General features: G+C 38.8%; 1 protein-coding gene across 8 annotated transcripts in view; it reads left to right on the top strand.

Annotated features, from left to right (window-relative positions):
• Positions 1–22,009, top strand: part of VPS8 (VPS8 subunit of CORVET complex) — a 296,045-nt gene that overhangs the window by 206,674 nt on the left and 67,362 nt on the right. For all 8 annotated transcript variants that reach the window (XM_057306778.1, XM_026497368.4, XM_048215283.2 and 5 more), the window contains 3 exons: positions 11,782–11,929; positions 15,654–15,743; positions 18,861–18,903. In XM_057306778.1, coding sequence (XP_057162761.1) covers positions 11,782–11,929; positions 15,654–15,743; positions 18,861–18,903 — 281 coding nt within the window. The remainder of the gene's footprint in view (positions 1–11,781; positions 11,930–15,653; positions 15,744–18,860; positions 18,904–22,009) is intronic.

Here is a 22,009-nt window from a genome sequence, read left to right on the forward strand (position 1 = left end):
GTCAGTTCAGCGTCTGACTCTTGATTTCAGCTCAGGTCATGATCTCAGGGCCATGAGATCGAGCCCCCTGCATTGGGATCCATGCTAGCGGGGAGTCTGCTTGAGATTCTTGCCCCCCCCCACTGCAGTGTGCACGCAAGCACACACTCTCTCCCTCTAAAATAAATAAATCTTAAAAAAAAATTTAGAATATCGTGTTCATGAATTTTGACATAGGAAAATTCGTTTCTACTTGAGTGACTTCCTATCAGCTTGTCCGGGCTTACCACCAGATATCATATTGTCAGGATACATTTTCTTCTACACTTAGAGGTTCTTCTGGCTGGACTAAGAATCAAATTGACATGAGTCAGATTAACAGGAGAAAAATTTAATTTCATATGTATAATAACCCCACATACATGAGAGTTTCAAAGACAGAAAGGTGAAATGAGATACGTATGCTGTCATGAGCTAAGGAATGGAATATAGAGACCTGGGGCTTCGGAGGGGACAGGGCAAATTATAGGGCAAGAAGAAGAGCAGATGCTTAGTATTTAAATATTTGCCCTGCCATACGGATGGGTCACTCAGATAAAATTTATCTCTGATAATAACTCTTACTCTGGGAAAGGCTCCCAATTTAGATTCTTTTAGGTAGTTAATGGAGGTGCAAAAGTTTCCCTTCAGCTCACAGGGCCTTGATTGCTGTTAGCTCAAAATAGTCCATATGCCAGAGTAACACATTTTAAGGAGAATTGTTCCGAACCCTTCAGTATCTTTGGTTAGTACCTTGCCAGCAGCTCAGTTTCAGTCTTTTAAATCGTAACACATCATTTCCTAATCTCCAGATGGATGGATGGGTGGATGAATGATAGTAAGCAAGCAAGAAAGAAAACAGCGTACATGTGTCTGTTTTATTCCTTTATTCAAGACTTCTTTATAATGAAATTGCTGTCTGCTAAGTACCGTGCTAGACATTGAATTGGCTCAAAGTTATACTCACTTTTTCTCAATCCAAACCTGCTGCTGCTTTTATTTTCTCTCCTAGCAAATGGCATTATCTGCCCATTTATTTCATTTAACAATTTACTGAGTAACTACAGCATGTTAAGCCTTCTGACAGGCAGGGAAGATGAAATAGTGAATAAGATGGGGCCCTGCCTTGAGGGAATTTACATTCTAATGGAGGAAATAGATAGTAAGCAGGCAATTACGTTTAAGTGTCTTAAATGAAATTCTGAGAGTGATGATGGATTCTTCTCTTTGCTTTAACGCACTCCACTCCATCTTCTCAGCCGCACCACACAGAACCAGTCATGACATCAACCTCTTGGGTACCTCCTGTATATCCGGGGTCCCTGTGTTCTGTCCTGCACTGCCCTGCTTCAGCTGCGCAGTAGCTCTCTCCTGATGCCTCCTGCTGGCCTCCTCACCAGCCTTCCTAATTCTCCTCCTTCCGTTTTTAAGCAGGCAAAGTTCTCCTTCTGAGAGTTCTTTCTGTTCCCTTATCCAAGGCAAAATACAAACTCCTCCTGGCCCTCTTTGGTGTGATTCAGGCATATCCATTTAGCTGCATTTTCTTCCTTTTTCCCATTTCTCTTTGCCCCTGTATTCCTCAGCAGTGCTGGCCTGTTGTTCAGAGCAGGCACTACATGTTGTCATTCCTGCCTTTGCATCTGTGTTCCTCCCTGTTAGTCCACTTTGTTTTCTTCAGAGCAGTGTCATACATGTATTGTGTGTGTGTGTGTGTGTGTGTGTGTGTGTGCTTATGTATATTTGATTTATATATGTTATTAAGAGCGCTCAAGCTATACATATGCTTTGATCCAGTGATTTGGTTTTGGAAATATTTTTTAAGGAAATAGTGTGAAAGAAAAAAGTAGTTAATATTAAGATACCTGTATTAGCATTTACGTAGTGAAAAAGCTATTTTAAAAAGAAGATGGCCATATATGAAAGACCCACAGCTAATATCATCCTCAGTGGGATGATATGAAAAACTCACAGTTTTTCCCCTAAGGTCAGGAGCATGGCAGGGATGTCCACTCTTACCACTGTTGTTCAGCATAGTACTGGAAGTCTTAGCCTCCGCAGTGAGACAACAAAAAGAAATAAAAGGCATCCAGATCAACAAGGAAGAATCAAACTTTCACTCTTCTCAGAAGACTTGATACTCTATATAGAAAGCCTGAGAGACTCCACCAAAAACTGCTAGAACTGATACATGAGTTTAGCAAAGTCTCAGGGTATAAAATCAACAGCAGTCTGTTGACATCTGTACACCAATAATGAAGCAGCAGCAGGAGGAATCAAGGGATTGATCCCATTTACTGTTGCACCAAAAACCATAAGATACCTAGGAATAAACTTAACCAAAGAGGTAAAAGAGCTATACTCTGAAAACCATAGAACACTTATGAAAGAAATTGAAGAAGACACAAAGAAGTGGAAAAACAGTCCATGCTCATGGATTGGAAGAACAGATAATGTTAAAATGGCTGTACTACCCAAAGCACTCTATACATTGAATGAAATCCCTATCAAAATAACTCCAGCATTTTTCATAGAGCTAGAACAAATAATTCAAAAATTTGTGTGGAACCAGAATAGACCCTGCCTGAATACCCAAAGGAATGTTGAAAAAGAAAAGCAAAGCTGGAGGTGTCACAATTCCAAACTTCAAATTATATTACGAAGTTGTTGTTATAAAAACAGTATAGTACTGGCACAAAAACAGACACTTAGGTCACTGGAACAGAATAGAGAATGCAGAAATGGACTCACAACCATATGGTCAACTAATCTTCAACAAAGCAGGAAAGAATATCCAATGGAAAAAAATGGTGTTGGGAAAACTGGACAGCCACTTGCAGAAGAATGAAACTAGACCACTTCTTACACCATACACAAAAATAAATTTAAAGTGGATGAAAGACCTAAGTGTGAGATAGGAAACCATCAAAATCCTAGAAGAGAACTCAGGCAGCAACCTCTTGACCTTGGCTAAACCAGCTTCTTACTAGACACGTCTCCGGAGGAAAGGGAAAACAAAAACAAAAATGAACTGCTAGGACTTCATCAAGATAAAAAGCTTCTGCACAGCAGAGGAAACAACCAACAAAACTGAAAGGCAAACTGTAGAATGGGAGAAGATACTTGCAAATGACATACTGGATAAAATCTATTAACTTACCAAACTCAACACTCCCAAAATAAATAATCTAATTAAAAATGGTCAGAAGACATGAACAGATATTTCTCCAAAGAAGACATACAAATGGCCGACACACACATGAAAAAACGCTCAACATTAGTCATCATCAGGGAAATACAAATCAAAACCACAATGAGGTACCACCTCACACCTATCAGAATGGCTAAAAATTAATAACTCAGGAAACAACAGATGCTGGCGAAGATGCAGAGAAAGTGGAACCCTTTTATGATTTTGGTGGGAATGCAAATTGGTGCAGCCACTCTGGAAAACGGTATGGAGGTTCCCCAAAAAGTTAAAAATAGAACTACCCTATTATCCAGCAATTGCACTACTAGGTATTTACCCAAAGCATACAAAAATAGTGATTCAAATGGGCACATGCACCCTCTGCTAGCAACATTATCAACAATAGCCAAATTATGGGAAGAGCCCAAATGTCCACTGACTGATGAATGGATAAAGAAGATGTGGTGTATATATACACTATGGAATATTACTCAACCATCCAAAAGAATGAAATCTTGCCATTTGCAATGATGCAGATGGAACTGGAGTGTATTATGCTAATAAGCAAAATAAGTCAGTCAGAGAAAAACAAATTTTAGGATCTGTGTGGCTTTTATAATCCTACCCTTTCTTTTCTATTTATGTTATTATATTTTATTCATTGCTTTTATTGCTCTTGTTTTTTGTTTCTTTTTTTTTTTTCCCTTTGGTATTCTACCTTTTCTGCCTTTGGTTTTAATTGAGCATTTTATATGATTCTACTTTTTGCTCTTCTCTTAGTATATCAATTATATATATTTTATTTTTTTTAGTGGTTTTCCCTCAATTTGCAATGCACATTTATAACTAATCCAAGTCCAATATCAGCACCAGAGTACTTCATGCATGGTGTCAGTGCCTTATAACAGAGGATCCCTAATTCCTCCCTCGTCCCTAATAACATTGCTGTCATTCATTTCACTTATCCGTCAGCTGTAATCCTTGAATACATTGTTAATATTACTGTTTTGGACAGACTGTTAGATCAGTTAAGAATAAGAAAAATAAAACATTTTATTTTGTCTTCATTTATTCCTTCTCTAATGCTCGTTCTTCATGTAGATCCAAATTTGTGACCCACATCATGTTTCTTCCTTTTGAAGAACTTCTAACATTTCTTGAAAGGCAGGTCTACTGATGACATATTCTCACAATTTTTGTTTGTCTCAGAATGTGTTTCTCCTTCACTTTTGAGAGATAATTTTGCTGGATACAGAGTTCTAGGTTGACGGGGTTTTTCTTTCAACATTTTAAATCCTTCCCTTTCCTCTCTTCTTGCTTGCATGGTTTATGGAAAGAAGTCTGGTTTATACCAGACTTATCCTTGGTCCTCTGTAGGTAAAGGTGTTTTCCTTCCCTCTGACTTCTTTTAAGATTTTCTCTTTGTCTTTGATTTTCTGCAGTTCGAAAATAAATGCCCAGTTATAGATTTTTGCGATTTGTCCTATTTGGTGTTCTCTGAGCTTCATGATGGGTCGTCTGGTATCTGTTATTAATTTGGGGGAAATTCTCAGTCATTTTTGCTGCAAATATTTCTTCTGTCCCATTTTCTCTTTCTTCTCCTTGGTGGTGTTACCTTTTATACTTGTCCCGCAGTTTTCGGATATTCTTTCCTGAGTCCCTGCCCCCAGCTTTTTTTTTTTCTTTGTACTTCGGTTTGGAAATTTCTATTGACGTGTTATTGACATACCTTGAAGCTTAGCAATTCTCTTCTCAGCTGTGTCCCGGCTGTTGATGAATTCTTCATTTTATTCAGTGTTTTTCATTTCTAGCATTTTCTTTTGATTCTTTCTTAGAGTTTCCGTTTCTCTGCTTACTTTACCCATCTGTTCTTACATGTTGTTGCTTTTTCCTTTACAGCCCTCAGCATATTAATCATAGCTGTTTTAAATCCTGTCTGATAAATTGAGCATCTCTGCCCATATTTGAGTTTGGTTCTGATGTTTACTGAGTCTCTTCAAACTGTATCCTTTTTTTTGTTTCTAAGGATGTCTTGTAACTTTTTATTGAAAGCTCAAAATGAGGTACTGCATAAAAGGAACTGAGGCAAATAGGCCTTCAGTATGACTTTTTATGTTTATCTGGCTAGGAGTGAGGCTATGCTATTTGCTATAGCCGTAGTTGTCTGGGGGTGAAAGTTCCTTGGGTGTCCTTGTTTTTGTTTCCGTGGTTGTCTTTGGGTTTCCCTAGAGACTTTTCCTAAAGTCTAAGCTGTGTAATTCTTACAATTATATTTCCCTATTATTATATAGGTGTGCCCTGTTGATGTGGTGGTGAGGTATGGTGAAGGGAAGCTGTAGTCCTGTGATTAGTGTTGACTCTTGGTGAGTTGTGTCTCTGGGTAGTGACCCTCCCAAATACTTCCAGTAGCCCGTCTGCCCTTTAAGTGAGACAGGAAGGCTAGAAAAGGCTGGACTTGGGTTATTTCTCTTCCCTCAGCTTGTTCGGGCTCTAGTAAGATAGTTTTCCTAGAAGGCAGTTGTAGCTTGGTAGGGCTGCTTTAACAAAGCACACAACTGTGTGGCCTCAACAACAGAAATGTGTTGTCTCAGTTTTGGAGGCTAGAAATCCAAGATCAAGTGTTGGCAGGGTTGTGTCTTTCTGAAGGCTGTGAGAAAGAGCCGGTTCCAGGTTTCTCCTCTAGCTTCTGGTGATTTGCTGGCAATCTTTGTCATTCCTTAGCTTGCAGAAGCTGTCACCCTGATTTCAGCCTTCATCTTCACATGCATCCTCCTTGTACGTATGTTTGTGTCGGTATTTCCCCTTCTTTTAAGGACACAGGTTATGTTGGATTAGGAGTCCCCCCTCCTCCAGTATAACCTCATCCTAACTTAACTACTTACATCGACAAAGTCATTATTTCCAAATAAAGTCACATTGTGAGATACTGGGAGTTAGGACTTCAACATAGGCATTTGTAGGGGGCGTCAGTCCATAACAGCAGGCCTGTTAAGAACAAAATGCTCTGGGAGCATTTTTAAATGGCTACTTTTCTTCTCTACTGGAAGCATGACTGGATTTTTCTCCAGTCTTCACAGTGAGAACCTGGTGGCTCCTCAAGATAAAACTCATGAAAGTGTGGGAGCTCCCCCCACCAAGAGTTGGCTTCCTAGAATATTTAACTCTGAAGTTTGTCCACACTGAATCTTGGGCATTTTGTCATTTACAGTTTAAGTTTTCCTACCCCAGTACTGGCCCCAGCGGCAGTGGTTTCCGCGCCTGGCTGCTACTGCAGTGAACTTGGATTATTTATATCCACTGTCTGTTGCTCTCTAATTTAGGGGTGGCAGTCTGCCCCATGACCTCAGCACTCAGGTAGATCGAAGAAGAGGTGTTGACTTTCAGTTTATTCAGCATTCTTCCTGTGAGGATGGAAGTGTTAACTCTCAAGCTCTTTACCTGCTGGACCAGAAGCTAATATCTTTGTTCTCTATATGTTCAGAAATATATGTGGCTATCACATTAGATTTATAGTAGTCTGACCCAGCATCAGTTCAAAAGCTGTTTCTGAAAACTGTATAAAGAATGTCCCTGTGGCGGGGTCACAGAACTGCATTTCTTTTGTCTCCAATTCCATCCGTCACTTTGGGGAGAGAATGGCACCACGTGTCTCACCCAGACCTAAAAATGCCCCCATTTAGATATTATGCTGAGGTTGCAGGACCTGCACGTTTCCAGTCTTTCTTTGACTTAGGCCAATTTGAACAATTCTTGCTAGTGGGATTACTGGCAGATTTTAGTGTTAAAGAGAGCTTTGCGGTGGCAAGAAAATACACATTGCAAATAATCTCAGCGTTCTTATTATTGCCATTATTAGTCGTGGTATTTTGGAAAAATTGTTTTAGCTTACCCTGTGAGTTTTTAATTGAAGTTGGTACAGCATTGGAGTGATCCAGGTACTCTTCATACTTGAGAAGGTTATGGAGCTAAATTAATTTTCTGTGAAAATCATTAGGCTCTTATTTCTGTTAGCTTATAAAAGCCATTTTTCCTGCTTATGCAGGAGAACATTCAAAACAATACACTTTCTTTTTGTGAATATCAGATAACAATTCTATTAAGATTTGGGAAGGACATTTTGACACTTGATTAGGGGAATGGAAAGTGAACAAGTCGCCCGCAGATCTAGCTTACATCTGCTATTACATTGATTTGATGTGGCAGAATCTTCGCCATTTGACATTGTCTGCTTTGGTCTGTGCCTCATACAAGTTGATTAGGGAGTGCGGCTGTTCTGTGTGAGGAATACTGGCAGCTCTGCATGAAGTAGAGGGCCATCCTGGAGATAGGCACTACTACATTCATTTTTGCAACAGGACAGGTTTCCATCTAAGCCTCTCCTGTCCTGTTTGCAGGACATTACTGTTGGTACAATTGCATATACATTTTTATTGTCTTTGCTACCTTTAATAATCACACTTAATAGTGTTTCCCAGGCTAAGATTGGCACATTCATTTATGTTTTGTTCAAATGACATGGGATTACATTGTGGCTTTTTTTTTTTTTTTTTTTTTTTGGTTGGGGGGGATGTGGTCAAAGGGAGAGGGACAGAGAGAATCCCAAGCAGTGTCCATGCTCAGCACAGAGCCCAACGTGGGGCTCAATCCCACAACCCTGATATCGTGACCTGAGCTGAAATCAAGAGTTGGATGCTTAACCAACTGAGCTACCCAGGTGCCCCTACACTGTGGCATTTTTAACATGGAATGTCTATGGAAAGCTGGAAGTTCGGCTTCACAACCTTGTAAAACAACTTCATGAGAATGAAAACTACAGGGAGAATAGTTGCATATACTCTTATGTGTTTTGAGTGATACATTTGAGTTCTCAGTCTAAAAGGTACCAAGTTGTCATCAGTATTGCCACCACCCAGATCGGGTGAGCAGGGAATTCAAGCAGTCAGGATTTAGGCTAAGCTGAAGTGGCCCTAAATTGTCAAAACATGTTACAGGGAGATCGTGAAACTCTCTTCCTCCGAAATCTCAAGTAGTCTAGACTGGCCTGTTTTTGTGCAATATTTGGGGTGAAGGAGAGAGACTAGGCTAGACTTTGTTCATCCCCATGCAGCATTTATTTTCTTTGTCAAATATTTTTAAGAGAATTTGAATTTTAGAGTAATTTTAATGATGTAACTTATTCAAAACTGATACATAGTTTATCCTTCCCCGGAAATAGGCTAATGTACAAGATCATAATTTTAAATTATTTTCACAACCTGAGTAAGCGTGAATGTTTTCCCCAATCTGAATTTTGGTGCATGGTTGGTGTGTGTATGTGTATTTGACAAGGCATTTATATGCTTGCTTTTAAGGCTGACAAGAGAAAAGTCTTGTGTGTGCCTTGTAAAAGTCTACCTTTTATACATACTTAAATGTTCATATCCTATAAGTGAGGGCTGTTATTAAAATATTAATATTTAAATATTAAAACATAGATAAGGTTTACGTCTAAAATACATCATTTTAATACACTAAAGTTAGCAGTGGCAAAGCAGGTAGCTAATAGAAGAGTAACAAAAGTACCTTTGAGGGGCAACTGGGTGGCTCAGTCATTAAGCGTCTGCCTTTGGCTCAGGTCATGATCCCAGCGTTGTGGTATGGAGCCCCTCATTGGGCTCCCTGCTCAGCGGGAAGCCTGCTTCTCCCTCTCCCACTCCCTCTGCTTGTGTTCCCTCTCTCACTGCCTCTTTTTCTGTCAAATAAATAATAAAATCTTAAAAAAAAAAAAGTAACTTTGAGAAATGGATATAACAAATTGTATTTATGTGCAAGACTGATAAGCAACAGTCAGAAATGGATGTAAATTCATTAATGTTAGCTTATTTATTAAAGTTTGGATTATGTTGATGTTGCCTGATCATTTCCCAGCAGACATATTATTTCCCTCACGAATGCATCAAAATGTATTTGTCTGAGAGATTTGCTTGGTTTGATGCATATTCACATCTTCAGTACTTGTAAAGAGTTTTCTCAATAAATGTTCTGGAAAGAATTAAATACTGGGATTCATTGGCAGTTGCTTACGTCTAGTATTAATTTGCTCCATAGTCTTGCATTTATAAGACATATTAACAGAAGTCTGATGTAGATAAAATATTAACACTACATACAATGTGGTATAAACATCTGAAAAGAACACTGACTCACCTTAATGTTGAGGATCATTGATTAGCATTTCCTTTTTCTTTTACTGAGCATTCTATTGAGACAAAATCTTGATCGTACATAAAGAACCATCATTTCCCTGCATTATCATGTGCATTTTCTATTTTGTCCCTGTAGAACTTTCTGACAGGATTCATCCATACCTCAATCTGACTTCAGAGCCCTAGTCCTTGTAATTCTCACCCTTCTATCCTTATTTGGTTCCCTTTTTCTGAAGGCAATCCAGTGCATTACTGCCAATAAATTCAGTTCAATTCAGTGTACATTTACTGAGTACTTATTTATGTGCCAAGACTATGTGAATGCTGGGAGACATCGAATGTCTCCCTTAATTCTAGTAAAGTCAGGAATAGCACATGTCCCTCATCATTATTAATCAAGTCTCATAGACCTTCTAACCAACACAATAAGCCTAGAGGAAGGAATACAATAAAAATATTAAAAGGAAAAACCAAGGTCTTGTTTGCAGCCTTTGCTCTCAGAGTTTATGGTATAGTTGGGTCATGAACACTTAAAAAGATAATTTTTTTTTTAAAGATTTTATTTATTTATTTGACAGAGAGAGACAGCCAGCAAGAGAGGGAACACAGGCAGGGGGCGTGGGAGAGGAAGAAGCAGGCTCCCAGTGGAGGAGCCTGATGTGGGGCTCGATCCCAGGACTCTGGGATCACGCCCTGAGCCAATGGCAGACGCTTAACGACTGAGCCACCCAGGCGCCCCTAAAAAGATAATTTTCAAATTCAAATCCAAAAGATAGTTTTTGGGAAGAACTAAGGCGTTGGCCTACATAGGGAATAACCAGTTTTACCAAATTCTGCGTTAAAAGCAGTTATGAAATACAAAAGAAAGAAAAGAGAAGGAAAAAAAAAGAAACTTGATCTTAGAGATTTACAGCCAATTTCCTCAAATTGACTGAATTAGCCCATCAGCAAGTATTGACAGCCCCAAGCAGCAGAACTTAATGAGTGCACCACTCAACCTCTGGTCTGGACGGAATGTCACAAGACTCTTACTTTAGGAAAGATTTCCTATGTGTCAATATAATTCCTCTTTCTGTAACTGAAGTCTCTTACCAGTAAAAATAGGAGGGCTATTTACCATCATTTGCAGAGTATTTATGACCTCAGAGTAATCTCAGTGGAGTCCAGAGATTCCCACGTGTGAGTGTTGGTGTGCTGCACCTGGGTTACAGGTGTGCCTGGAGACCCATCCCCTCAGCTCTTGGGGGGCTCTTGGAGCACCCGTAGTCCCCCGTGATCAGTCTTACTTTACTCTGATGGGCCCTGCGAGTACTGTCCTTCTCTGTGTGCCATGAAGTTCTTGAGAAAAGCTGGGAGGTGTTGCTTTAGACCATCTGCCTTAACATTTCTTCAGAAGGCCAGTTTCCCAAGCAGTTGTGTATCTTATTAACCCCATTCTGATTCTCTATATAAGGAGCTTTAGTTGAGGAGTCTTGAAGTGAAGATAGGGCTCTCACAATGAACTGACTTCTTTTGAAGCTACAGAGATGATTCTTGTTCCGTAATGAGCAGTAGTTGATTTTCTCAATAGTTCCTTTTGGCCACTGGTAGTTGAGTGTCTACCATGATAAAACTAATACTCTATTTCTCTAGCTTTTTTTTTTTTTTTAAAGTAAGCTGTATGCCCGGTGTGGGGCTTGAATTCACAGCGCCGAGATCGAGTGTCACATGCTCTACCGACTGAGCCAGCCAGGCGCCCCAGTATGTCTAGCTCTTGGTGGGTGTTGTGAATAGTGGGCTTTGTGAATTGCTGACGTACAAGACAAACGGACACATAAATATTACGTATCCTACTATTCCTCCACTTTTTAGATTTGTTTTCACAGTGCCTAAATAATCAGCCCTTACAACATGCAGGGCGCTGTTGCAGGCTTTAGGAATTTGTTAATGAGAAGATAACCTGGTGCCTACCCTCCGAGTGTTTATAGTCTTTACATAAGAAAGCTAATTAAAGAAGTAGTTACATCATGGTGTGATTGGTGCTATGAGGGAAGTATAGTAGGGACGCCTGTTAAGACTGGAAGATGGTTTAGTATATATAGTTACTCATGGATCATTGTTTAATTTTTATTTCTTCTAGAGCAGCGGTACAACTGTGGTGTTTATTTAGAGTAGCTTTCACTGAATACCATCTCCTTAATTATTCAGTGTACACTAAGTACTGTTGTGATGTAGATTGTATCTGATGTAATAATCGGTTCACCCCAACACCTAAGTAACAGTGAGACTTTGAATTCACGATTTACTTCCCCAGAAGGTAGTCTTGGTTTCAAGGTTTACATACTTCTTACCTGTAGCCTGAATTACAGATATGATGAAGTAATGCTTCTCTCTTGCTGTTTATGTTTTCAGGGAAGGTATTCATGTAAATCAAGAGTTGCTGCAGATGTCTCCGTGTGTTACAGAGCAGTTCATTGAGCTGTTGTGTCAGTTCAGCCCAAGCCAGGTTATAGAGACACTGCAGGTCCTTGAGTGCTACCGCCTGGAAGAAACCATCCAGGTAAGACCAGTAATGGGGAGCAGATGACAGTAAACTCATCCTCATCATTCACGTTTAAACATGAGCCGAAGGAGACTCACATGTTACATTACATAGCTCCTGGGATTGAACCCGGATATTCTGACTCTGACTCCGTAGTGCATGCTCGCCATTGTGCTGCCCCTTAATTCTAGTCAAGTCAGAAACAGCACGTGTCCATCATTGTTGTTAATCAAGTCTCACAGACCTTCTAACCAACACAATAAGCCTAGAGGAAGGAATACAATGAAAATATTAAAAGGAAAAACCAAGGTTGTTTGCCGGCACTGATGGTTTAGATAGTCCTGTGTGCTTAAGCCTGAGGCTCAGTGGCTGTCGGCAGCCTTTGCCCGGTCATTGCCTTGAACCCCTTCCCTTGTTTTCTCCTGTTTCCAAATGAAAACGATTGTGCGTGTGCATGCGTTGTGTGCATATACACACATACATATTCTGATCTGTAAGAGTTTGTTTTTAAGCTACCGTCGTATCTCCTTTCCTGTACTGTCAGTACTCATGAAACATAAGCCTGTGTTCTCCGTACCACCTCCTGGACTGCTCACACACTTTACAAATGTTAAACTGTGAAATATTTAAAATACATAGAAATGTGCAGAGTATCAAATATCTGTGTACCCACCAACCCAATTTTATAGATGTTCACATTTTGCCACACTGGCTTCAGATCTTTGTTTTAGAAATAAAGTACCCAGGGGGCACCTGGGTGGCTCAGTCGTTAAGCGTCAGCCTTCGGCTCAGGGCGTGATCCCGGGGTTCTGGGATTGAGCCCCGCATCGGGCTCCCTACTGGGAGCCTGCTTCTTCCTCTCCCACTCCCCCTGCTTGTGTTTCCCCTCTCTGTGGCTGTCTCTCTCTCTGTCAAATAAATAAATAAAATCTTAAAAAAAAAAAAGAAAAAGAAAAGAACCCTTTATCTGTCAGTTTCCCTCTTTCCCCTCAGGTCAACACCAACCTGAAGATGGGAAGCAGAGCCTTCCCATCCATATTTTTTTATTTTCCCAGTATATGTATTTACCTATAAAATGCATGATACAGTCTTACATGTTTTTAGAATTTGTATTAATGGTATCATATAGTACATATCCCATTGAAAATTGCTTTTTTCATTAAATTTTTTAAATTTATCAGTTTTATATATGTGGATCTAATTCATTCATTTTAATAGTCATATATCAATTGAATAAATGTGCCAGTTTATTTCCCTGTTGATAGACATTTGTATTGTTTCTAATCCTTTACCATTATAAACAGTGCTACATTATACATCTTTGTACCAATCTTGTGTGCCCATGTGAGGTTTTTCTAAGTAATTATCTGGAGGTGGAATTCTTAGACAATAGAGTAGCTTATTCTGTTACTGCCAACGTGATCTCCTGTTTGTTTCTATTCTCATCATCTGTGGTTGGTATTTGCTGTTTTTCCACATTCTTGCCAATGGCTAACATTTTTAGGCTTCTTAATTTTTGCCAGTGTGATGGGTATCACTGATTACTCATGACATTGAACATCTTTCCATATATTTAATGACTCTTGATTTTCTTTTTTCTGAATTATCTGTTCATATCACTTGCCCATTTTTCTATTGAGTTTTTGCCCTTACTGATTTGTAAAAATCTCTAACCCTTTGCTGATGTTATGTGTTGGAGATGCCTTCTTCCAGTCTGTTGGGGTGAGTCTTTTAATTTGGTTTTTAGTGACTTCTGTTTTATCAGTCTTTTCCTTTAAGGTTTAAATTTTTGTGTGTGAGTCTTATTTCCTTTTCTACTCTGATGGTATAAAAGATATCCTCTCGGGGCACCTGGGTAGTGCAGTCGTTAAGCGTCTGCCTTCGGCTCAGGGCGTGATCCCAGCATTCCCGGATCGAGTCCCACATTGGGCTCCCCCGCTAGGAGCCTGCTTCTTCCTCTCCCACTCCCCCTGCTATGTTCCCTCTCTCGCTGGCTGTCTCTCTGTCACAGAAATAAACAAAATCTTTAAAAAAAAAAAAAAAAGATATCCTCTTATATGAGTTTTATAGTTTAGCTTTTTACATTTAGGCCTTTAATCCATCTGGAATTTATTTTTGTAAACAGATCAAGAGAGGGATTTATACATTTTTTCCCTGTGTATAACCAGTGGTCCATGTGATATTTTGGTGTCCTTACCTCACTGATTCATAATGCCATACTGCTGTATCCCAAATTCCCAAGTAGACGTAGATCTGTTTGTGGGATCTGTTCTGTTCTGTGGGATCTTCTTCTTTCCTTATACCATTACCACATATTTTAATTAATATAGCTTTATAATAAGGCTTATTTGAAAGAAGAGTCTTCCCTCATTCTTTTTCTTTAAAATTCTCTGTCTACTCTTAGGCTTTTACTATTTCACATCAAATTAGAAATCACATTGTCAGGTTCCTTTAAAAAAAAAAAAGTTCAGTATTTTGACGAAACATATACACTGAATTTTAGATGAATTCAGTCAGGGGAGATTGCCATTTTACAATGTAGAGGCTTCACATTCAGGAACCTGGTTGTCTTTTTAAAAGCCTTTGATGCTCTCTGATGAGGTTTCAGTAACTTTTATTTGATACACAAAGTTCTTGTACGCGTTTTCTTACATTTGTTCCTGTTTACATTTTTTGTTAACAGTATGAAAGTTTTCGAAATGACATCTTTTTTGATTGCTGCTGCTGTGTGTTATTAATTTTTGTACATTGTTTTGTGTCAAAAAGAATCTGAATTTTTCATTCAAATAGTTTCTAGATTGTTTTATGACAATACTACTTTCCAAGAATAAGGGTAGTTGTTTTTTGTGGGTTTTTTTCTCTGCCGCCTTACCCTGTTTTCTCTCCCTTATCAGATGTGTAGGAGCTCTAGGACAGTACTGTAGGGAAGCAGTGACAGTATGCATTCTTTCCTTGTCTTTGATTTAAGAGGGAACGTTTCTGACATCTTACATTAAGTGTAGTGTCTATTTTAGGATTTTGATATTTAATTTTTATTAAGAAAGTTCCAGTCTCAGTTTGGGTAAGAGTATTTTGTTTTTGTTAAGAATGGGTACTGCATTTTATCAAATACTTTTTTGTGTATTTGTTGAGAGGATCATAGGTTTTTCTCCTTTGAACCTGTTAATATGTTATTTGTGCCTCTCTTTTTTCTTCTTGCTAAGAAAGTTTTATGCTACTTTATTAGTCTTCTCAAAGACTATTTCGGGGTTTGTTAAACTTCTATATTGTTTTTCCTTTGTTTCTTTTCAATAGCATTATTTTCTGCACTTCCTTTCATTTCTCTTCTTAGCTGACTTGGTATTTCCTTCACTTATTAGAAACTCTTAGTTTATTCAATGTTTATTAAGAGCTCACAAGTTGATATGTCGTGTTTCATTGCCGTTTTGTTCTAAATATTTTATGTTTTATATTGTTCCTATTTATGTGTATGTGTTACCTTTTCTCCAGTGGATATACTCACTCAGGTAAATGACAATTTTAAATTAAATCAGTGAAGAAAAAAGTGAATGAACATGGTTTAGTTAGAACTGCCAAGATGGGCCACTTGTAAGACTAGAAAGTAAAAAATTTCATATTACACTGGACGGTAGTGTACTGCTGAGGTATGAATTTATTATTTATTGTCCTGTTGTTTTCATCCTTAGTAGGATCCACAAGCAAGATTTGTGAACAAAAATCTTCATCTTTTCTTCTGTCCTAGATTACCCAGAAGTATCAACTTCATGAAGTCACTGCCTATCTATTAGAAAAAAAAGGAGATATTCATGGTGCCTTCTTAATAATGCTGAAGGTAATGTTTTGCTATATTTGCTTTGACAGCTTTCTTTCCAGCCCTCCATTCATCAACTCATCTCTTTTTTTATTGAGATATAGTCGACACATAACATTGTGTAAGTTTTTATCCATCTTAATTTCTTATGTGTCAGGGTTAGTTGCAGACAGTACTACATTTTACCGCTGAATATTTTTATCATGACTAGAGTGTAGTCATTGACTAGAGCTCAACATTTCTTCTTGGTATTTTTTTAAAGTAAAATTTACATTCAGTGAAATGCACGAGTCTTAAGTGTATCCTGTACCTGGGTTTTGACAAATGCACGCACCTATGTCCCTAGTCCCTAACAGATAGAGAACATTACCTTCACCAGAGCAAGTTCCTCATGCTCCTTCACACTCAGTTTCCATTCCCGTGCCCCCACACATAACCACTTTTCTGATTTTTTTCACTGTGAATTGGTTTTAACTATTTTATGCACGTACATTAATGGAGTCTTCGAGTAGTACTCTTGTATAATTGTTCTTTCAGCATATTTTTGAAATGTATCAGGAGTTTGTTTCTTTTATTGCTGAGTAGTATTTAAGTGTATGAATATACTACAGTTTATCCATCCTCTAATGATTGACACCTGAGCTACTTCTAGTCTTTGGCTATTAAGAATAAATCTATGATCGCTCCTAAATTCAATACTAAGGAGTGGAATTGCTGGGTCGCAGAATAGGTGTAGTGTTAGTTTTGTAAGAAATGATCAGACCTCTTTCCAAAGTGATTTTTCTCTTTTACATCCCCTCCTATAACGTATAAGAGTTTTGGTTGCTACACATTCTCACTAACAGTTGGTGTTCTATCCATTTTTCACAAAAATTTTTATCCACTTTTTAAAATTATTATATATAACAAAAATTTACCATTTCGGTGGCATTAAGTGTATTCACATTATTGTGCAATTATCACTAGTATCCACCTCCAGAACTTTTTCAGCTTCCCAAACTGAAACTCTGTACCCATTAAATAATAATTCCCCTTTCCTCCCTCCCCCATCCCCTAGTAACCACCATTCTTTCTGACTCTATGAATTTGACTACTCTATCTCATATACATGGAATCCCACTGTATTTGCTTCTTCGTGTACGCTTACCATAAAGTCTTCAAGATTTATCCATGTCATAGCATGTGCCAGAATTTCAGTTTTAAGGCTGAATGGTACACCATTTTATGTATATATGCCACGTTTTGTTTATCTGTTCATCCATTGATGGACACTTGGATTGCTTCCGCCTTTTGACCCTTGTGAATACTACTACTATGAACATAGGTGTACAAATATCTTTTCAACACCCAGCTTTCCTTTCTTCTGAGTGTATAACCAGAAGGAATTACTGAATTAAATGATAATACTATTTTTAATTTTTAAGGAACTGACATGCTGTTTTCTGTAGTGGCTGCACCATTTTACATTCTCATCAGCAATGCACAAGGGTTTTAATTTCTCTACATCTTCTCCAGCACTATTTTCCTGATAGTAGCCATTTTAATGGGTGTGAGGGATTATCTCAGTGATTTTAAATATTGTCATCTAGCTTAGGATTAGGGATATCCTATTTTGTATTGAAAAAAAAAAAAAGTTCCATCTTGGCTTCTAGTTTTTTTCTAGCTATGTAATCACCAAATAAGCCAGGAAGAATATTCCACAGAGGCTTTGCATAGGCTCTCAATGTCTTTTAATGTGTAAGTTACCCCTACATCTCTTTTTTTCCTTGCAGTTTATTTGTTGAAGGTACCATGAATCTATTTTTAAAGGATAAATTAAAAGTATTCCTGGCATGGGTAGGGGAAAGAGAAGCAGGATATCCTTGCAGGGAATAAGACCATCATTTACAAAGGCATGGGAATCCAAAGAATATGAAATGCTAGGAGAGAATCCAGCAGCTCAACTAGGGCTCAGCTATCAGTGTAAAGACAGGTGAGGCCAGAAGCAAAGGCTGGGTCCAGATTTGGGAAGATTTTGTAGGACACCCTAAAGAATTAGGATTGATTGTTATCACACAAGATCAACTAAAGGTTTTCAGGCAAAAGAACTGACATGATGTTGTTTCATGAAGACTGCTCTGGTAACTGTAGGAGGATGGGGGGGGCATACAGAGAAGGGGGAGCTAAAACTTGGGGAGGAAGCAGAGAGTACTTGCGAGGCTGTGTAGTACAAGTAATGAATCCGTGAGGCTTGAGCTGGGGGTAGTGGTGGTGCTGGTGGTGGAGTGGGGAGAGGATTGGATTTGAGAACTATTAATCATTTGAATACGGTATGGAAGGAATAAGAGGGAGTGGTTAATGACAGTTGTGTGGTTTTTAGCTTTACATTACTAGCCCATAAGGGACCTCAAGAAAAGGAGCAAATTAGGAGTGAAAGGGATATATTAAGGTCAGCCTCAGTGTATGTAAAGAAGCCTTTGAGGGGCGCCTGGATGATACAGTCAATTAAGTGTCCAACTCTTGGTTTCAGCTCAGGTCATGATCCCAGGGTCGTGGGATTGAGCCCCACATGTGGCTCCTTGCTCGGAGGGGGTCTGCCTGAGCTTCTCTCTCTCCCTCTCCCGCTTTCCCCACGTTCTGTCTCTCTAAATCTTTTTTTTTAAAAAGGCAATCTTTGGAATATCAGTGAAGGCTTTCTAAGGATCTAGTATTTGGTATAGCAGTGGACACTGCAGTTGCAAATTAGAGGTATCACGCTCAAGGCTCTGCCCTGTGCTCTGGAGACAGACTCGTATGTTCTTTTTTTATTCCCACTCACCCCTTTTTCTTGTAGCCCAGTATGAATTTTATTCCCTTACCCAAAGTCTGGATAAATCCTATTCCTTGTTACTGTGTCTAGAGAATGTCGTTGATGACTATATGATGGTACAATAGAAGCAGAAGTGGGGCAGGATAAGTGACACTTGATAATTTGCATCCCTTCCAGTACTGCTAGCTATGCTTTATATATACACAAGAATTCTCTTCTGAATCACAGTGAGAGACCATTCTTCATAACCTTGTTGTTTCTTCAGCTTTTCCCTTTAAAATGTGGTAGTACAAATATTTTGGATTAGATAACTGTGTTCTTCTTACCTCTGCATTTTTTTTTCCTCTTAGAGACTACAAAGCAAACTTCAAGAGATAACACATCAAGATGAAAGTAAGTTCTTGAGTGTAATTTACAGTTATTTCTTCCCATGGACCCTGTGTTTTAAAAGATGTCTAACAAACTGCATTTATTAAATAATAATTACATTGATCTGTGTAAATACTTGAACATTGATCCCAATTTTAGCTCATTAATAGGAAATGTAAACCATTTGGCTTTGTGTTGGCAGTTGTCAGTGGAGTTCAGCATACAGAAAAGTAGACACTTTTCACTGATACTGATTTCTTTTTTGTTATAATTCTGTGCCAGTTTTTGGTTATGTATAAATGAGGTGCATAACTAATGTCCTAAAAATTACTCTGATGTACTGAGCAATAGCAATTGAGAGCTTCTAATCAGCAGTAGCCAGTGTTTCTGTAGTGAATTTATATACTTTTAGTACAAAGCAGTAAAACTTGACAGTGTAGAATCTTAGATGGCCTTGTCACAGATAGAAAATTCCCATTATTTTCCTTGACATTTTAGAAAATAGATTCATTTTTTTTAATTGTGGTAAAATATACATAACACAAAATTTACCATTTTGACCATTTGTAAGGGTCCAGTTCAGTGGCATTGAGTCCATTCACATTGTTGTACAGCCATCCCACCATCCATCTCCAGGAGTTTTTCAACTTCCCCAACTGGAATTTTATACCCCTGAGACAATTACTCCCATTCCCTGTCCCCCGGTCCGCCCCTGGAACCTACCATTCTGCTTTCCCACTTCATGAATTCAATGAGGTGCCTTCTATAACTGGAATCATCCCGCATTTGCCCTTTTCTGTCTGGCACGTTGGCCTAGCATAATATCTTCATAATTTATCCGCATTATAGCACGTGTCAGAATCTCATTCTTTTTTTTTTTTTTTTAAAGATTTTATTTATTCATTTGACAGAGAGAGACAGCGAGGTAGGGAGCACAAGCAAGGGGAGCGGGAGAGGGAGAAGCAGGCTTCCCACCAAGCAGGGAGCCCAATGTGAGGTCGATCCCAGGACCCTGGGATCATGACCTGAGCCAAAGGCAGACGCTTAATGGCAGAGCCACCCAGGCTCCCCAGAATCTCATTCCTTTTTAGAAAGGCTGAATAATATTTCAGTTTATGTATGCACCACATCTTGTGTCCTTTTGTCTGTCAGCGGGCACTTCAGTTTCTTCTGACCGTTGTGAAGAATACTGCTGTGAACATGCCTGTACAAGTATCTTTCTGAGACCCTGCTTTCATTCTTCAGGGTAGATGCCCAGAAGCGTTATTGCTGGATTAAACAGTAATCCTCTTGTTAATTTTTGAGCAGCCGTCACACTTGCTTGTCTAGTGGCCGCATCAGTGTATGTTGCCATCAGCAGTGCACAAACAAGGGCTCCAGCCTGTCTAAGCCCTCACCAGTACTTGTTCTTGTCTGTTTTCTTGAGAGTAGCCAGCCTCCTGGGTCCCAAGCGGTAGCTCATTGTGCTTTTGCTTTGCCTTTTCCCATTGACCGGTGATGGAGAACATCTTTTCATGTACTTATTGGTTATTTGTGTATCTTCTTGGGCAAAGTGTTTATTCAAGTCCTTTGCCCGCTTTTGAATAGTATGATTTGTTTTCGCATTATTGAAATTTTCAAGATAGCTCTTCCAAAGTTCACTCGATAGGTGATTTTTAGATTGTCCTACCTCTTTAACATATCAGCACATTTCTTAGACCCACTTGGCCCACACATTTCCTTAAACTCCTTTACCCTAATTCTCTATAAATTACATTTGTCTCTGTTTTCTATGGCTGGGTCCTAGGTGATAGGGTCTGTGTTGTATCTGAATCATTTTGTATTATATGGCATCTTTTTGGAACCTCAGTAAACAGTTGGTTGACTTTTCCGTATTTAGTTCAGCTAAACGTTTAGTCATTATTTTTGTACTGTTAGTCTCTATTTAGTCAATTTGTGGTAGATTTATTGCATTTATGACATTCTTCTTGTTGTTAGAATAATTTTTGCACACATTGCATGAGAAATTGAGGGAAAAGAAGAATGTTTCCCCAAAATCACTACAATGATTTGCACGTGATATGTGTAGAGAAGCCAGTTCTTTGAATTTAAATTTCTTTGAAGATCAGTTTTTCAGTAATAGTCTCATGTCCACTATTTACTCTCAGATTTAATTTTTTCTGTTTGCCTTAGAATTTTGGAGGATTTGTTAATTGCAAGACACGGTGCTAGTGTGGGTTATACACAGATGGCTAAAATACAGCTCTTACCCAAAGAACTATAGTCTTGTGAAAGAGAGAGATATGTAAATACAAACTTTGAATGCTGGAAGAATCAAGTATTATAAAAAAGATACAGTGAGAGTGGCAAATGATTGTGAAAAATTAGGGAATGATTTGTAACTGATGAATCAAAGGTAATTTGTGGAAGATGTGACCTTTGAAGTAAGACTGGAATGATGTATAGAAGCTTGATAGGGAAAAGCAAGGAAAGGGCATCTGGGCTGAGGAGAAAGAACATGGGTATGAAAGTAGCTGGCCAGGAACTCAGGAGTAAGAGAGAGCGCCACAGTGTAAGAGCACAGCAGGTGAGAACATGAGCCAGATGGTCACTGTGTTTACTTCGAGTCAGAGGTTTACTCATGCTCTGTTTTTAAAACTTTGAAGCCTTTAATGATTTTTATGGATGAGACCGATACATTTGCTTGTGATGGTGTAAAAGAGAATGAGGGAGGCAAGATTTAGAAGTCAGAAGTTTAATTAAGAGGTTGTTGCTGTAGTTCACAGGAGGTGAAGAGCACCACAGGGTAAAAGTCATGGGCACGTGAGGGCCCGGGAGTAGAATCAACAGAAGTGGCAATTTAATTGGACGCGTGGGTGAAGCAGGGAGGGAGCATCAGGGATGGTGCAGATTTATAAAGATGATGGTTTCATTAACTTAATTTGGGAAGTGAGGAAAAAAAAGTGATTTGGGTTTTGTGCATATGAATTCAAGGAGCTCTCAGGACATAGTGTAGAGATGAATAGAGTCTGTGAAAAGTTCACCCTGCAGATGATGAAGGAACAAGGGCTGCAGGTGTATATTCAGAAGTTATTAGCAAGGACCTGAGAGTTGAAACCACAAGAGGAGCTGAAGTTAGTGGAAAATCAAA

This window comes from Ursus arctos, unplaced genomic scaffold (genome assembly GCF_023065955.2).
Source record: "Ursus arctos isolate Adak ecotype North America unplaced genomic scaffold, UrsArc2.0 scaffold_4, whole genome shotgun sequence".
Lineage (NCBI taxonomy): Eukaryota > Metazoa > Chordata > Mammalia > Carnivora > Ursidae > Ursus > Ursus arctos.